The following is an 18,132-nucleotide window of genomic DNA, read 5'->3' on the forward strand; positions in this document are numbered from 1 at the left end:
ACACGACAAATTCGCTCGATTTGTGGAAATTATATTACGTAAACGTTGGAAAATAATTTATGTTTATTAAAGATAATCAAATGCTTTTGTACATACATAGTAATAAACTTAAATATACAGGTTGTATAACGTACACGGTCGAATAGTTTGCACTGTAGGTGAAATTATGACTTCAATTTCTCCTCCAATGTAGGTAAAAGTTTCTTCAGTTTGGCGACGTCGTGACTGAAAGCCCACATTATGCATTGGGTATGTTCCTTACTGGGCAAACCGCGAAGTTCTTCGTCGGTTTCGAACCACTGAATATTTTCCTCCTTGATGCGATCCACCAAATTTTTTAAGGACTTATTTCTTTCTACGTCCCATGTTACGTTCGAGTCCGGAACCTGAACGTCTCTGAGCTGCTTGTAGTCTCCGTCCACCTCTTCGTATGCTCTGCGAAACGGAACGAACAGATGATTTTGATTAATCGTTTACAAAGATCGAAACGTGCTCGAACCGCGATAGACTTACTTGAGAAATCCATTATCCTCGATCTTGTACCTCTCCGCCAGCGGTTTGAAAGATCGGACCAGGTCGATGGGTAGGTAATTGAAGTTTTCTTTGGCCCGGCCATTCACGTTGTAATTCGTGATCCAATTCTCGAACACTTCGACGGCCTCTCTCATGTTCTTGATCTTTTGCTCGTCCTTTGTGCACGATATCACTCTCTCGGCCCTTTTCACCAGCCCATTGATCGCGTGATACTGATAACTCACGTCCCTGCCTTCCAGCGACTTGATGCTTTGCAGAGCTTTCTCCTTGTCTTTGAAACCGAGACTATTTTCTTCTTTTTCGCGTTTGTCCTCGTCAGCTGATCGCTTCAACGCTTTCGTCTCCGGTTCGCCGTTTTCGCTGTCGCTGCTGGATGAGCTGTCGTGTCTCCTCTTGGTACCTTTGTCTTTCGATTCTTGATCCACCTCCATGTCCTCGGTGTTTTCAGTCCCAAACTTTTCTTCCACCTGAGGCGCGAGCTTTTTCAGCTTGGCGGGATCAGGACTATAGCCCAACATGATACACTGGGTGTGTTCCTTGGTTGGGAATCCTCGGAAGTCACCCACGTCCGTCTCGAACCACTGCACGTGGTCCTGTTTAATCTTATCGATGATCTCCTTCAATCTTCGATTCCTTTCGATGTCCCACGTAGTGTCCCCGCGTGGGGTTTTGACGGTTCGCAGACCTTTGTAGTCTCCCTTCTCTTTCTTGTACGCACTGAAAAATAGGGTAAACGATAAATCAAAGGGGACACACGGTTACAACTTTGATTAATAGTTACTTGTAGAAATCTTCCTCCAGGACATCATATTTCTTTGCAAGGATTTTGTAGCTTTTCACGGTCTCTAGCGGCAGGTAGGCAAGATTCTCTTTACCCCGATTGTTCTGCTTGTAATCGATTAGCCAATCCTCGAACACTTTCGCAGCCTCCCGAAGATTGGCCACCTTCTCCTCGTCCTTCGTGATCTGTTGGGTCCGTTTCGCGCGGGCCACGAAGCTCGTAATCACGTGGTACTGGTAACTCACGTCCCGACCATCCAGAGCTTTCAACGTGTCCAGAGCCTTCTGCTTGTCCTTAAATCCCATCGCAGATTCTTCCGGTTCGGAGGATTTGCTTTTCCCCATGGCTAAAAGAAGGGCTCGAAAGAAGTTCGAACATAGAAGCAAGTTACGAGGAGAATTTGAAGGATCGATTAAACGGAATAGCCTATCACCAGGAGGTAAAACATAGGCGGATCAGAACGCGACGTTGGCGTGTCAGTATTACCGTTTACGTCGTCTCTGGATTATGGAAGTTATGCGAAAGGATCGATACGGCCAGACGATACAACAAGCGAAATATTTGACAGCCACTAAGTGCTGGAGATCAAAATGGTACATGCTTTGAAACACGAAGTAGCATAGATCAAAGTGTAGACAATGTTGCAAACACATTTTACAAGTACTTACCAGAGCTTTAGGCGCAACAGTCGGTTTTTTATCGTACGTTCGATAGTACAAATGCCAGAATGCTTCTGAACTCGTTTTTACTTCAGAATCGTAGGCTGTCAACGAGTTTCGAACGAGACAATCGAATACTTTCAATTCTTCTGTTCTGATCGCTCGACTGACAGTGGCGAATTCACCGGAACCCGGCTCGAGTCACCGATTCTCGGCACACTACGACGCTCAATGTGCGTAAAAGAAGGACGGGTAGGCGAGTTGGAAATCGATGGAAAAGAGAGGGGTCGATATAAACATATCTGCTATGTGTCACAGCCCGAAATACGCAGCCGACCTCAGTCCGTGGTCTTCTTGGCCTTACGTCACCGACGAGTTCGCGAAACAAGGATCTACGACACGAGGAAAGCCACACGCTTCGCAGGCCGCATTATGTGTCTAGGTCAAGCTCGCATAATCGCTGGCGTTAATTCGTGTTCGTAGATCGCGCGACGCACACGGCTCACGTTTTTGTTTCCTCTATAACAAGATATCGCAAGAATTCGTCGAGCATGTAATCGGTGACATAACGAGATATATCTGGTAGTGACGCGACGATAGTTGGGCATCAAATATGACATTTCGTATACACCGTTCATCGCCGAAATTCTTTCAATAGAGTGATTTATTCGATATTTACAGAAGTTACAGCGTTTCAATGAACTATTCGGATCACGAGCGATTAGATCTCACGGACTACGAGACTTTTCAGTCGACACGGTAGATCATACGCATTTTCTTTTCGCTTATTTACAGGGTTTTACGGAACGCGCGAATTCGCATCTTGTCCATTGCGTTCGTCGATCATCGCCGGAAGAGATGGGCAGAGCATAGAACCGCTTCTCCTTGATCTAATTAGAGTATATTACCGTCATGATACTCTGGCATGATATTCTTTACGTTGGGATCATAGCTAATGATAAAGTTACTTTATCACGAGTGCTATCCCACTCTACCAATCGCTATCTTCGATAATCTATCGCTCGCCAGTTCAATTATTTACACAAGTAGAATAAACAGATTTATCCTGCCAGAATAGTATAATCTGCCATTTACTCTACCAATGTAAACTTCGGCTTTCAAGCGATCATCGACGAACGCGTGCTTCGACATTGAACTACACGCTCCAATACTTGTACGCGTTTCACTCCAGTCGGTACGCGTTCAACGTGTACGCGCGGAAAGTTCAATCTACGACTAGAGAAATTCTTTAACCTTCAAACGGCAGCGCCAGTATAATCGTGACTGGATAAACGCGATCACCCATTCGAGTATCAGTTAAGAAGCGACGTGTTCCCATCTTCCGGTAACAGAAATTCAGCAGACGCAGCTCCCAACACCGAGGCAAGCATACGAACTTTGCTCTATCTTCGAGCTGGTGGTGGTAGCGTCCAACAAGGTTGGCTGAGATAGACCAGGCGCAGTCGGTAATTGCGTTCTCTGCGCGCCGTCGTATAAAATCGATGACGCCTCTCGTTCTCTGCCGGTACCATCCGTCGTTTCCTGAGAATACGGTATTCTCGGCAGTTCTTGGTTTCTGGATTCGCTGGAAGTATCGTGAGACGATAAGCGACCGTAGTTTAGAAAGGTTTCTGCGTAGCTCGTTGGTGGATGATGGTGGCTGTTGTTGTACTCGTGCGAGTAATGGGGATGATATCTGTTCGACGGTGTCTTGAAACCGTCGTTGCCGCCGAGGTACTGATGCAGGTGGTGCAAACTGGACGACCCGTACACTGCAATTTTAGATATCGTTGTATGGTTGAACGTTAATAGCTTGATTGTTTGTAACGTTAAAACGAGCGTCCACAGACCTGCCGCGGTATTCGAATACATGGCAAGAACAGCGTCCCCGTATCCGGTCGTGGGATGTTTCCCCAAATCTGAGACGTCATTCGTCGTCGATATTTTGCTGGATATCGACTGCCCTCGAACTCCGTTCTGTATTTCTCCAGGAAGATTCGACGACGCTCCGGAACCGTACGCCATATTGAACAATGCATCTGGGTCGCAGACGAATTTGTAAACGTATCTTTCGCCAGCCACCTTCTGCATTATTCCCTTCTCGTAATAATATCTCAGCGATCTGCTCAGCTTGTCGTAGTTCATCGCTGGTCGATTCTTTTGTACGCCCCATCTACGAGCCACCTACAACGAACGATTAAAAGTTACTTTATCCAGATTCGTTTAACGCGATGCTTTACCTCTTCAGGTTCGATGAGCTTGAACTCCATTCCGCGACCAGTCCACGCGATGCAGGGTGCGTTCGTAGGATCGTCCAACAAGGTCACTAAAAACTGCCATAGCTGAAGAGATCCGCGTCGTTGTTGCTGATAACCGACGGTCATCTCGCTCCAAGGCGACACTCCGGTCGTCGAGGAAGGCCTCTTGCCGGCATAGTCCGCGTTCCAAGAGCTGGGGGAGCCTTTTTTCTGGTAGCAATTGCTCTGTCTCTCCCACGAAGAATTCCTCGCGTCCAATTGAACCCCTAGCTCTGTCCACGTGGGGGTCACGCTTCTTTTCCCGTACACGTCCGAGTTCCAGTTTTCCTGTCGCGGGAAGAAAGCGTCGGTGGAAGCAGAGACCGTCGACTGCCACTGAGATGCTGCGGGCGAGGTGCTGGCTGGTCGACTGGGCGGCGGTGACCCCCTGCTGTTTCTCGTCTCGTTTCCGTATGGCTGTTGCTGATATATCAGACTATTATCTGCACAAATACAAGAATTTTCGGGATCGCCTCGAATTTTTCCCTACCAATAGCGGAACAGCGGATGGCAACTTTAAACCGTCCATCGACGAAATATCGTATTCTACTCTGACTAATAGACGTTCAGTGTTACGAACGGAGTAAGAAAGATACCAGAGAATCGCGGAAAAGAAGAACCATGAAAAAAGGACGAAAGGCAAGGTATTAGCGATTGCACTCACGCACGGTTGCCGGTGAAGTGCTCGTCACACAAACATCGGCAGGAAATTGGTTGATATTCAAAGCCCACGGGGTTGCCGGCTCGGCGGAGCTCGCGGATAGCAGCACCGCCTGGAAATACCGCGTACAGCTCGCGCGATATGTATATTAATCGGGTGCTCTCCTCTCGGGGAGCAGCAGCACCGTCAACATCCCAACGATGCCGTGCTCCCTCGAGCCGAAAAAGCTATTCTCGAACCGTAATCCGGTTACGTTCCAAGTCGTGTACGGGGAATATTGAAAAATTGAGAAGCCTGCGTGGATACCGAGCCGGAACGAGTCTCCAGTTGCGTCCGTCCTCGCGTTGTCTCGATTAAAACGAGCCAACTTTGTGAAAGAGGAAAGAAATATACAACGGTGTAACTGGTCCCTCAGGACCTTGCATTGGACATCATCGTTTCGTACAACCGTAAACGGATCGAAAAGTAATTAAAGAAGATCTTTTTAATAATATACCACGCTTAGGATCCTAAGGCAGTAAAATTTCAGTTATCGAAGACGACTAAGAGAGCCTAGGTTATCGATGAAAATGAAGAAGAGGAGGGTTGCGTATAGTTAATTGTGGCGGCAAGTTAGCTTTAGCGGGTTGGTTGGCAATCGTTGGTCGGAACCCGATCTCTCGCGTAGACGAGACAGGCAGGAATTAGGTAGGGTGGGACGAAAGCTACGGGCCAATCTGGCACTCTCTCCTGCGGCGGGGTGAACGGGAGTCGACCTCAACGTGCAAGCGGGGCCAGGAGGCTTTGCGGGTAGTTTTAGATTAAAATTAATCGCGAGCTGATGAAACCGGGTGGCGATGTAGCGACCAGGAAAAGGGTTGAAGCAGGGACTGGTCAGGGGCGGTACGCAGAAGGGTTGCACGGAAAAGAGGACAGCCTTCGCTCTCGCCCACTCTCAGACGAGAAGCTACGTTCTTTCGTCTTTCTCGCTCTTCCTACGGTTTACGAGTCTACCTTGTTCCTCCTACGCTTCTCTTTCTCCTTTTCTCTTCTGTGCGCCTCTCTTTATCCCGCTATCTCTGTCTCTCTGATCCCCCGAATTCCGGAGTAGAGGCTGTTTAATAATGCAAGCTCCATTTTCCATCCACCTGATGCCGGTGAAACGCTCTTCTTCTGTTTCTGGGAATTCATGCTGCACGAGAAATACTGCACCGAACGTCGAATCGAATTACGATAAATCGTTCGTTCGGTTGTTGGAATGTCATCATTTTTCTCAAACTTATTGATGGGATTGTATTTTAGAATTAACTCTCTGCGTGTACGTGTATGTAATTTATACAAATAATGTATGAGAAGTATATTCGAAGATAAAAGATTGTTTGCACAAACGCGTTGACAAATTTCACTTCGACGCAAGCGTATAATACGGAGGAACCGTAGATAGCGAATGGAACTTGACCGCCTCTAATCCTCGTTGATCCTCGTGTTCGTATTAATTAGGGGGATGGTGACCAATCTGTGCCCGTTAACAAGTTATTACTATTCTACTCGATACAGTGATCGTCAGTTCACCGATTTAAACTGGTTGGACGGACGCGTTATACACTTCCTGAAGCGACGTTCGCGAAACGAGGTTAGTGGAAGATACATTTTAAAAGGTAAAGTAAAATTTTGAGCGTAAAAGAACTCGGTAAAACAGAAAGTTGTATCGCATCAGACCATATGCGTTGAAAGGTATCGATAGGTATGATCCTATTATTAATCTAAACTGCGTGTAAATAATTGAAACGGCTTAATGGTAGGGAGAATTACCCGAAGAGAAGTAGAAGCATAATTCCCGGGTGACTTGGAAGTAAATGGGTATACGAGGTTGGTGTCGGGCAACAAATATACCAACATAGTTCCTAAAGGATTCGTTTTGGTGTACGTGCGTGAATAAAGCAGGGCTAATCGGTCGGATTACGAAGCATGAGCTTGCAAACTCTTCGTCGGCTCTACCTTTTTAAAACTAGATCGAACTCTATTAGGTAATGACTGTAATCTTCCGAAACGATGGCTCAATCTTTCCAATTTACGACACCGAAAATTTGAAACGTTTTTGATTGTAATATCATCGCGATTATCGATAATATATTATCCCTACGGTACGACCTGTTTGAAAATGATGTCTGATAAGGTGGAATTTTGAGCAATGTTCTTCGTTCGCGAAAGAGCTCGTCGACTCGCAAGCTCCCCGGGGAGAGAATTCTATGCTGTTTCCTTCGTTTAGCAGCTTTCGTTGGATCCTATGAAACGCTTTCGAGTTGAAAGCATTCTTCAATTATTCACTTACGTGTACTTAGTCATGCGTGAGCGAATGCTCGGTAACGACAACGAACGTTATCTGAAATTTTTCGTTGAAACTTCGCCCAAGAATTTATTCAACGACTCGTTGTTCAGAACATGATTCATGGAAGAAACCGATAATCAAGTACGCTGAATTTTAGGACAGCGTTTCTAAGAAACGAAACCGGAAGGAGAATTCGCGCTAGAGCTCGATTAATGGATGAAGCATAGAGTACCACCCTCGTGCTCCAGTTATTTATGGGATCTATGGGGTAGCAGCGAGCCACGTGGATCCATTGTCGAGAGATTTGTCACGCTGTAAGTCGAAGAAGAGGGAATCATCGGATTTGTCGTTACAAATCGAACGAGACTGCTCTATAAAAGCATTGTCCGCCGAACGCTATATTGGACTATCGCTAATTACCCTTTGAGAATGATCGATTTACTTACCGTTTTGAGTATCCTGGCCAGTCGACGTGGGTATACTTGTGACGGGAATTGGCTCTCCGTATCCTCTGTCCACTGGTTCTTCCTTTACAGCGATATTCTTCGTCCCTTCGCTCGTTCGCGAACTCAGTTTGCTTCTGCGTTGAATAAGTTGAAAGTGAGTAATCCTGTCACGCGTCCTCCGCAAATCGTTCACTTACCCAAAACAGTTTGTGCGAGTGTCTGCTTCGAGATCGAGGAAGGTATTGTTCTGAGAATATTGAGAGTAATTGACGTCGTTGATTCGTTTACAGTTCGAAGACTCCTGCTTGACATCTGCGGAAAAAGAAACGTACTGCTTTTCTTCCAAAAGCGCGAATTCACGATTTAGAGAGAGCTGATAAAAACGGAATCGGGTCAAAAAAACATCCGTTGCTAAACTTTATACGAAACATTGACCGATAAACACGGCTCTCTCTTTCCCTCGCGATCGAAAAGTTTGGAAAAGAATGCAAATGACTTGGTACATTGTGTAGAAAGTTAGAGGATGTACGGTCGAACGAATGATCGGAACGATCGAGTAACCCTCGAGGATCGAACGATTTCTTGGAGGAAAAACGACGAGGGCGAGGGGGTACATAAGGGCGCGTGTCGTGGCGGAAGCGAAGGCGCATCGTTGCAACGGCACGTGGGGGTGGGCTCGGGTTCTAATGGGGCCGTAGACGATTTTGCGCGGCCGAGGGTGCGCCCTCGATAAATCAAACAGACTCTGGCCGTGGGAAGCATAAGTCAGAGGCCTCCGGCAATCATTGTATTTGCAAACATCGGAAGTTTACTTGCTACGGGAGAACCACCGACTCGACGACCGGCGAAAGAATCCTGCGGATTTCGCGTAGTTCGCTAAACTTCCAAAAATTATATTCTCTGCACTTTCGTTTGCGTTTGCGAACAAATTTTTGTTCGCTTTAAGCATATAATACACTTCTAGTAACCAGTACACGGTTATTTAAACAAGTGTCTTGAAAAGTATATAACATGTAAAATTCGTCGAAAAATGAATATTTGAAACGGTACTATTTCGAAACAATAGTTCGTAGCCAACGAATCGTTTCGCTCGACTTAATGAACTCTGTTTTCTATTTGCTCGATATAACGAAAAAAGTTACACGTTTTTTTATAAAGTTACATTAATATTTCGAGCGTAGCAACATCCGGTAAACAATGTCTCGAATAAAAGTTTATTGGCAAATCTGGCTACACCGTTGAGCGTGTTTACCTTGAAGCAGGGTTCGCTCTAAATGTTTGCTTACGTATTACGTGTACAAACCAGCCGATCGCTCCTCGTATCCATCGAACAACGAATAAAATTAACAGGTGAAGAGTAAATTTGATTTCCCGTCGCGATCCCGTATGTTACAAAGCGCGTAAATGTTGGATGAATCGAGCCGCGAATTAATTCGTACGAAAAGTATTATTACTCTCTCGATTAACGACAATTATTCCCTTTGAGCATTTGCTCGGTGTGTAACGAAATAATGATACTTGGATGTAGCTTAAAAAATTTCGAAGGGTATTCTCGATGAAGCGTACGAGAGGTTAATCAATGAAGGTTCGAAAAAGAGGGGCGAAAAAAGTCTTTAGACTTAATATAAAGTGCTTCCCCGTGTAACGCGATATCGATAATCGGTGGGAGTCTTCTGTTGATTCTTTCTTGTCGTTTTAAAAACACTAGCCTTGGGCGATGGCGCTGTATTTTTTCTTCGATATTGCTTGGCTTGTTGTTCGAAACGAATTTCATTTTTCGATGAACCAGAAGTCGACTTTTAATATGTTTTTCAAATAAATCAAATAGAGAAGGAGGGAAAGAGAGAGAATTAGCGTTTTCTTAATATCATGACAAGTTTAAACGGAGAATTTAATCGACCACGTTCTCAGTAATTACGATTAAAAGCGATTGAAATTCGGAAATCGAAGATCCCTTAAAATTGCTCGTATGACGTTGCGTCGCGAGAAGCAATCTCGTAGTTTCCTATTCGCTTAAACTGTATCGAAGTTCTTTCCGAATTGGGATTAACTTAAATTGGGTGTAACTTCCGCCTATAAGGAGATTGGCTTCCTTCGTGAGCGTCTGCTTGACGCGATTGGAAGCATAGTAATTAGGTGCACCTGGCGCGAGAAGCTCTCGAATATGCACGCGAAGTATTCGATTCTGTACACTAACTTGACATACGATGAAATTCTGGCACATATTGTTCGCTGTCCTCCGTTTCGCAGCTGCTACCTGGAATAACATTCGTAAAAAGAAAGATATTACACTCTGAAAGCTGTTCACGTGCTAACTAAAAAATTAACTACGCTAAATAGGTCATATTTTTAAGTATTAAGTAAAATATTCATTGATGGGAAGAAAGGAAATATCGTAATCTTAATTAATGGTTTACGATCGCTTACTGGGTAGCTGCACGCTTTCTATGAGCCACGTCTGGAAATCCCCTCGTTATCGTTATTATTACATTGCATCTACCGTGCATTACATTACAGTTCGTCAAAATAATCAAAATTAATGTTCCGAATAATTGTAACGCCGTAACTAATCGTCTTCCAGGAAGATTTACGAACCGTTCATCGGAGGTTTTAAACTCGAATAAATGAATTTTATATCACTTTGCAAGCTACTATACGCGAATGTCTCGATGAACTTCCAGTTTTTGTTCTATCGAGAAGTTGGAATAGAAGTTAAGCGTTTTTAAAGCATCAGACTTTATTCTTATAATTCGAGTCCTTGCACGTTGCTGACAATATAAAAAGAATTGTACTTTCTCTCCTTTGTGAAATGCTATCAAGTACGAATAAAAGATGAAGAAAAAAAATGCAAAAAGTTATCCGCCCGAACAGGGACTCGAACCCTGGACCCTCAGATTAAAAGTCTGATGCTCTACCGACTGAGCTATCCGGGCAGCTGACAGCACTCTTCCTAAATCAATAGAAAATGTACTCGTCCCTGGTTTATCAATTTTCTCATTGTTATTAATAACAACATAAATTGTTCGTAATAAAATCTTCTTACCATCTTGAAGCCATGGCTCTTGCCTGTATTCTTGCGCAGTGTATATTTCATTCTCTGAAAGTAATTTCACGTTATTTCAGAACATCGCCTTAAAAAGTGTCATCCTGTTAAATAACAAATTAAATTCGTTTATTCATGTCTACGACTTAACCGATTAAATGTAAATTATGATAGATTATGTAATTGGAATTCATATGGTTTTTATCTTATCTTAAGAGTGAAAATAAAGTTACACAATTAAATTGATAACGCGTTTAGTTTTAAACCTCAAGAATAATTTGAGTAAAGAACTAGTTATCGGACTACGAATCTACGTTTACGGCAAAATGATTAATGGTTACTCGGAGATAATTATCCCCAGGCGAAATTAGTATAGCCCCATGTCGCGGCACATGGTCTCACTAAATATCCATTGTTCGAATCACGATCGTTAGAAATAACACGAAACCTTCATTAATATATCGTCAGAGTTACACTTTCTAACGAGTTTCAATTTTAAGAAATTACAGTAGTACGCTTGTTAAATTAAATCATAGTAACAGGGAGACACTACTAAAATTATAGAATCCCTGATTTAATTTTTAACTACTTTTAAATTAATTTACAAACAAAGCTTACATGCAAAGTAAAGAAATATCTTGATTCAATAAATTAAAGCATAGTAGATCAAAAGAATTGGCTATTTCCATCAATGGAAACGAACGCGTTAACGCGCAAAGATGATGAACAGTGATAAAATCATCCTTGGGTAATTATGACACGAGGCGACACGATATCTGGACCGTAATAGAATTCCAGAGGGCAGGGATGCAAGAAAGGAACAAAGCCACGAGTACAGGGGATGAATCAGTGGCAAAAACAACCCCTTCGACGTGAACATGTACATAAGAATGCGAGAGAAATCTATGTTGGGGTCCGTTTAATGGGCCTCTAAGATTCGCTACGGGCAGCCACTTGTCAGTAACCTCGTTTTGTTCGCAGTCACAATCCCGTCTGACGAATCGAATTTAGTCAACCTCATAGCTCGTGGATAATAAACGGAGTGTCCGTCGTTGAAGATGTCAATAACGAGATAAAATTCCGATACCAGAAACATGATACAATAACACGTTCATTTTCTGCGTACCATAAGAATCTTGTTGTTCTCCAGCTCTCATTGTCTTCGTCGTGGAAAAGTTCCATGAAAAGGGCAGAAATTTTTTCCTCGAAGCTGAGAGATTCTGTGAAATGTTCGATATTTGCAAATTTTATTCTTATTTAGTTTTAATAAAAACTTGATAACTCGGAATTCTTTCGCGAGAGGAAGCATTTGAATTTCAAGAAGAAGAGAAGTTTCGTTCAGTGACGACATTTCAATATTTCTTCACAGTGAATCGTCGCCGAAAAGGTAGACGGAGAAGGGTGGCAGGGCGTAACGTGATTACGATAGAGAAATTGCAGCATTATAGGTTGTGATTGAGTTAGGTGGAGGCAGTCCATCCTGACTGGCGGTTCACACCACGGCATGCCAATGTTAGATATAAAGTGTCAATCACTGTGCCCAGACGTTGGTGTAGGGTGGTTACGAATCCTATGGGGGTACGACCGGCTTCGACTACCCCATGGGGCTCTTTGCGGCGATAATACGTTGCTTATTGAATTCGTCCTGAGGCTTCTGGTCGGCCCGTTCGATTTCTAGGTCAAGGACAAGGAAAAGCTGCCGATACCGTTAGAACAAATTGACCAATGGCTCTGTTTCCGTTACACCATCACACTAATTACAAACTCTAATCTCATATCACATGACGTGCTTAATAACGTTCTTATACATTTAGATACTTTCTTACTTCTGATGCGTCGATTGACATAGAACCATGACAGTGATTTAACGAATGCGTTCATTTTTACATTTGTTAATACTCTTGCTCTTGGGTCGACCACATCGCACTTCAATTTGACATTACATATTTTTGCAATCTATCAACAAACACGTTGAAAATATCACCTCATTAATTTTGAACTTTCTATTATTTCGCAAACGCATAAACATCCACGGTCTACTCATTAATCTTCGGAGAGCCCTTAGATCAAGTTTTGTGCGATCTTAAAATGTAATTGCGCTGAAAGCCACAGAAAATAATATCATCCTTGATGCGACTATATAAAGATATCGACTCGACTGCCTGCCGGTGACAGGCTCTCTTCGGGGGGTGGTTCGCTCTTTGCCCCGTTTGTACATGGTACGCGTATATACTGCACGTGCTGTACCTTCTACCTCGCTGTGTATTTTCTTCGTGTTCGTGTGTACGCCTGCACGAAGACGCAGCCAAGACTTCGTGTCACTCGATGTTCCCGGGCAAAACATCGTATCAAAGAGCTTCAAAATCGTCGACTCGAGGGGATAGATGGTGACCCGAACGGACTGCCTTTCTCTCCTTCGATTTCGCTCGCGGAAAGTCATCGAGACACGAATAACTTTGAGATTCGATGAACATATCGAACAGCTGCTTCGAATATTCGAAACTTTCTGCGAGTCGTATTTTACTTACCGGGGTGCAGCTTCTCTTCGTTGCTGGTCGGCGCCACCGAATAATTAGTCGGACAGTATCCCGTAGCGACCGTCTGCAGTGGCTCGTTCAGTCTAGTGAATTCTTCGTTTGGCTGAAAAGACAAACGTCCGAATTACACATCATTTTACAAGAGGTAGTGAAGTTTTCAATTTTGAGAAAACTTAGATTGGTTGACTGTACAGAAAAATATATTCCCTGCGATCCTCATGATTCTTCCTATTACGTATAGGGGTTCCGAAACTACGCTTTTAGCGCGTTCTATTTCGAGCACCCTTTAGAAAAGTAATCCTTCGTCCGCGCGAATAGGAAAGGAAAAGGTGAAAGAAAGATGAAGACAATCGGGACGAAATTGACGTAAAATCGCAGGAAAAGGGGGGAAGAAGCACAGTGATTCGAAGCAGAAAGGAATAGCGAGGAACAGGATTTTAAGTAAAGCAACGTAGCTGGCACAATGAGAAAGAAGAAGAGGGAGAACGAGCGAGAGGAGGCAAGGAGGACATCCGGTGAACGATTGGATGGTTTCCTCCTTGCGGAGCAATCTAGTGGTAAAACCGGTTACCGGTTTTGGAAATTCCAATAACGCCGTGTCGCCGTCTGCTTTTCCTTTATGAAGCTTCATCGTGGTCTTAGCCGATCGCTTACACTTTAAATGCCAAAAAAAGTCATTCTACTTTCTCTAGCATGCGACGTCTGCTGTATCGTCCTCCGAAAAATATTTGCAATATCGTTAATTTGCGTTCAAGCATAAAATTCGTGTCACGAAAATGTAGCTTGTATTTGTACAAGTTATCGTTTTTCTTTTATATTTAATTAGACAGGATATCACCGTTTATGGAGACGTAATCAACTTCCTTTTTCACAGCTTCACGGTCTTACGTTCATTGCTTCGACCCTGGATTTTCCTCTGATCGCAATTAATAGTCATTTATAATTAGTCGCCGCGATGGCTCGGCACTCGTAATCCGCAAGCTGTGCCCTCTAATATAAATTTTAATTGCATTCGCCGGGATTACGAATCAATCTTTAATCCCAGCCAACCCGATATGAGACCCGACTTAAATTAGAGATAAAAAATGTATCCTACTCGAAATCAACGCGTTAACTTTTATCAATAATGTGTTACAAATTTTAATAGTAAATTTATCCGAATAGACGCAAAAATAAAGGAACACATTTCGAATCTCGAGAGTTAATCGAGCGAATTTATGAAGCAATGACTCGTAAAGAGAACGCGCAAACATGGTCGCGTGTCGTTTAACTTTTCCGCACTTTTTCCCCTTTTCTTCCCCCTTGACCTTTCCCATCGCGAACGCGTTTCCGTGCAAAAGACGAGCTGGTAAGTGGATCGTTTGGCGGTACGCGTGTCATGTATGTATGCACGAGCAAACGTACGTTTGTACCTAGTGAAAACGAGATACCCATGAATCGGATGGGGAAGGGAGAGAAGAACGCCCCATCGTTCCTGATGATGTTGCGAGGGGTCGTCACCCCAAAATTCCCTTCGTACACCACCCTCGTAATTGCGCACTTCGGTTCAGTTTATAATAAAGTCATCGAGCAGACAACACGTACCAAACAGATTCCCCTTCTCCATCGATACATCTCTGTTGAATTACCAAAAGAGCAAAATCTTTTAAACGGATTACACATTTCATTGTATACATACGGTGTCCTAGAGATTTCGATACAAATTTCGCCACATTATGTTACATAAATTCCTTACAAGGGATGTCGCTCGCTTGATTTCAATATCATTTTTATACAGGTTATGATACGTATTTTTTTTATTGGAAATTAGGCGTAGAGAAAAAGATGTGCACAGACAAACTAGAAGATAATCCCCTTTTTCATTAACGATCATCCAATTTCAGCAGAGAGTCTTCCTCCAATTTTATCAATTAGGAAAGGCAGAAGGCGTTGCCACTTGGGCGAGAAGACCTTTTCGCTTTTTATCTTCTGTCCCGTCGTTGACTGAGGCGGAGGGTGCGAAGACAATGATCGTTTCGAAGGTAGAATTTCGAACAATACGGGGTTGCGCAGGTCACTGCGATCGTCACCATGTCACCAACGGACTCTATCTGCTAATTGCTTTCGCTGCTGTCCTGATATAACAACGACAAATTCTTTCCTCGTCGAAGAAGAAAAGTTTATTTCCTCGAAGAAATGTTTGCCATATGCTCGATAACTTGTTAGATGCGTGATCACGATCGAACTTATTATCAATTATTCGAACAATATCTTATCTGCGGACACGTTTAGACAAGACGTACCGAACATAAATACAAAATTTCCGGAAAGTCCGACGAAACTAAAAAAAATCACATAGAGTGAGACATTCCAGGTGAAGCTACACGGTGTTACGCTAGTCCTATGAATTAGGGGGGCCGTTGGTCATGGGAACTACGAGTGGTAGCATATGCTCCCGGTACACGAGAGTCAATTAACCACCGGCCCGACTGAACAGGGCGGGTGTGTGGGAATCGGATGATTTTTAGAATCAACAAACATAAATCAAGTGTTTCCGCGGCCGAGTCGTCTCCCTGCATCCTTGCCAAGGGTGTCCCCGTCGACCACCCACGGTTCGCTCGTATCCGTGGGTCACGGTGGTGGTACCGCGTACAGTAACGTGTCCCGAACCTGAAAGGGGACCAGGAGGGTTGAATGGTGGCGACAATTACGTGTTTAGAGGGCACAAAAGGGGTGGCACCCGTGGGACGATCCATCGGAGCGTGGTGGCGCGTGCCACGGCAATTCGACGCTCTCGAGGATGATCGTGCGAGCAGTGCCGCGTTACGAGTTCGTTGTCTTCGACCTACGCTCGATGTCCACGCTTGTGATTCTATTGTGTCCTACGAAGGGAAACCGGAAGCGGGAATCCCGTTACTCATGGTACTTCCATCCAGAATACTTTAGCCGTGAAGGCAAAGACAAACGGATCGCGGCTTTTTTTTACTCTGTTTCTTTGTGGTATCACGGTGTTAACAGGTTGATGGGTGGGTTGAAAACGAAGTAATTACCGTTGTGTTGATAACTAATGACATGTTTCTGCGTAAAATTATGATCATTAAGTATAGCGATCGCGTTGGGTAACTTCTAACGAAGCTGGATACCATAAAACCGGTTTGAACTTCGAAACAGTGCACGAACTTCTCCCTGCAACTACCATATTTATGTAAAAAAATGTTCAACTTCTTACTTAATCATTCTAATGACCGAGTCAGGAGTTGCTTAGGGCCTAATTGCTACAACTTGGGAGGTTCGCTCTTAGAACTTCAAAGATTCGGATGTGTAGACTATTAAAGAAAAATTTAATGTCAGTAATTAGAATCGTGACTGCGGGTACTTCGATGCGCGGAAAAATAGATACCATCCCTGACAAAACCAGCTAAATTACATGCTGTTCGCACTCGACGATCTCGAAATATGGAGATGGACTCGAGACGGAACTATTGAAGAATTATCGCAGATATAGATTCTTGGATTACGGACCATAATTTGGAGGACAATCCTGATTCAAGGATATTGGACTTACCAATCTCGCTAGATCCGTAGCAGTGGCGGGTACTTCTTGGTCCTGATTCATCCTTATCACCTGATGTCCTTCTCGCGCCTCTTCTAGATATACCGTGGCACGTCCCGCGAAACGACACGGTTCAATCAAACGATCCGCACCAGCTACCGCGTATTTTCGTCGTATTGCCACCTTGTTGCACCGTCAAGATCAAAGATAGAACTGAGACGAGTGATTTGATCTGGTTGAACGGTGAAAAGACACGGTATATGCATCGGGGGTTGTGTCTACGCTATGTCTACGCCCACAACGCGATAGAGAAATCAGCCCTGCGCGAGCTACCCTGACTAGGGGTTGCTTCCAACCCCAGCCTGGTAGGCGGAGCCTTGAAATCATTGGTGACCTTCTCTCTTCCTACGAGATTTCGTACCCCGAGAACATCTCTCCTTGTCAGGCTCTGGTTAATCTTGCGAATTGCTCTTTAAACTATATACAGACACGAAAGTAAACTGTACCCTGAATCGAGTGCGTTACAAATATTTTTTCCTAAAAATTACAATTTCTTTTCGATCGACGAATTATTGCCTGAAAGTTATCGATTGATTTATCTGTTCGTTCATTCATTCTATTCGTTGCAACATTTACTCATATGTGTAATAGTTTGTTTCCAGATAATGTACAGTATCACGCTTTTATAATTGGATTCTTCTTTCGAACTGCATAGGTTTCACTTTTTTGGTTAGATCCTTTACAAAATCCTGTAAACATTTACTTTGTAGTATAGCAAAAGATAACATTTTGTTACTATATAATTAATTTAAAAATTACTGATATTCACATTTGCAAATATTGTTACCTGTTTTTTTTATTTTTATATCATCTTGCGTTTTAAAAATTGTATCGCCATCGCCATCTAACGGTACGCGGGAACCGTAAAAAACAAAAAGTGCATTTTTCTGACAAGTACCACATATGCGCTCCATTGGTGTAAATTAAACATTCTAGAATCACAAACGAACTCGAATAAGATTATATTTCGATTAATTGCTTAAATTGTTAATTATTTAAAATTTCATTGCACGTAGACATATCACTTCAGTAACACGTAAGCACCTAGCGGTAGACCACTTGAACCAGACAAATTTCGAACCACTAAACTTTTCTTTCTTTCTTAAATTATCAGAACTTATAAGCCATTAAGAATCGTTAATATACTATTATACTTATTTTTGCGAAAGTATTCGAGACATTAAAGATACGTGTAACCTAATTTTACTTGCACAAGGCAAAGAAGGGTGACTAGAAGAGCAAGACGCTACAGGCGGCATCTTTTGGACTATCTT

General features: G+C 43.4%; 2 protein-coding genes and 1 non-coding gene across 6 annotated transcripts; all 3 read right to left on the reverse strand.

Moving 5' to 3' along the window:
* Window positions 1–45: 45 nt before the first annotated feature.
* Window positions 46–2,188, reverse strand: Ude (Uracil-DNA degrading factor). The gene is made up of 4 exons (XM_012288573.2): window positions 1,984–2,188; window positions 1,316–1,661; window positions 514–1,251; window positions 46–435 (listed from the first exon to the last, which is right to left on the reverse strand). The coding sequence occupies exons 2-4, from the start codon at window positions 1,657–1,659 to the stop codon at window positions 165–167; spliced, it is 1,353 nt and encodes a 450-aa protein (XP_012143963.1). The 5' UTR covers window positions 1,660–1,661; window positions 1,984–2,188; the 3' UTR covers window positions 46–164.
* Ets96B lies at window positions 2,058–18,065 on the reverse strand. Of its 4 annotated transcripts, none has more exons than XR_013040250.1 (11): window positions 17,646–18,065; window positions 16,811–17,547; window positions 13,258–13,369; window positions 10,730–10,783; window positions 9,884–9,943; window positions 7,884–7,998; window positions 7,687–7,820; window positions 4,215–4,714; window positions 3,825–4,158; window positions 3,075–3,746; window positions 2,058–2,493 (listed from the first exon to the last, which is right to left on the reverse strand). XR_013040250.1 is itself a non-coding variant. In XM_076538778.1 (11 exons), exons 3-11 carry the CDS (start codon window positions 16,859–16,861, stop codon window positions 3,331–3,333), a joined length of 1,776 nt encoding a protein of 591 aa, XP_076394893.1. In that variant the 5' UTR covers window positions 16,862–17,547; window positions 17,646–17,790; window positions 17,884–18,065; the 3' UTR covers window positions 2,612–3,330. The 4 variants fall into 4 exon arrangements, 3 of the variants coding, with proteins under 3 accessions (XP_076394893.1, XP_076394892.1, XP_076394894.1); XM_076538778.1 differs by lacking the exon at window positions 2,058–2,493 and having other exon boundaries at window positions 2,612–3,746; window positions 17,646–17,790; window positions 17,884–18,065; XM_076538777.1 differs by lacking the exon at window positions 2,058–2,493 and having other exon boundaries at window positions 2,612–3,746.
* TRNAK-UUU (transfer RNA lysine (anticodon UUU)) lies at window positions 10,547–10,619 on the reverse strand. The gene has a single exon. It is a non-coding gene; the product is annotated as a tRNA-Lys (tRNA).
* Window positions 18,066–18,132: the final 67 nt, after the last annotated feature.

This window comes from Megachile rotundata, chromosome 13 (genome assembly GCF_050947335.1).
Source record: "Megachile rotundata isolate GNS110a chromosome 13, iyMegRotu1, whole genome shotgun sequence".
NCBI lineage: Eukaryota > Metazoa > Arthropoda > Insecta > Hymenoptera > Megachilidae > Megachile > Megachile rotundata.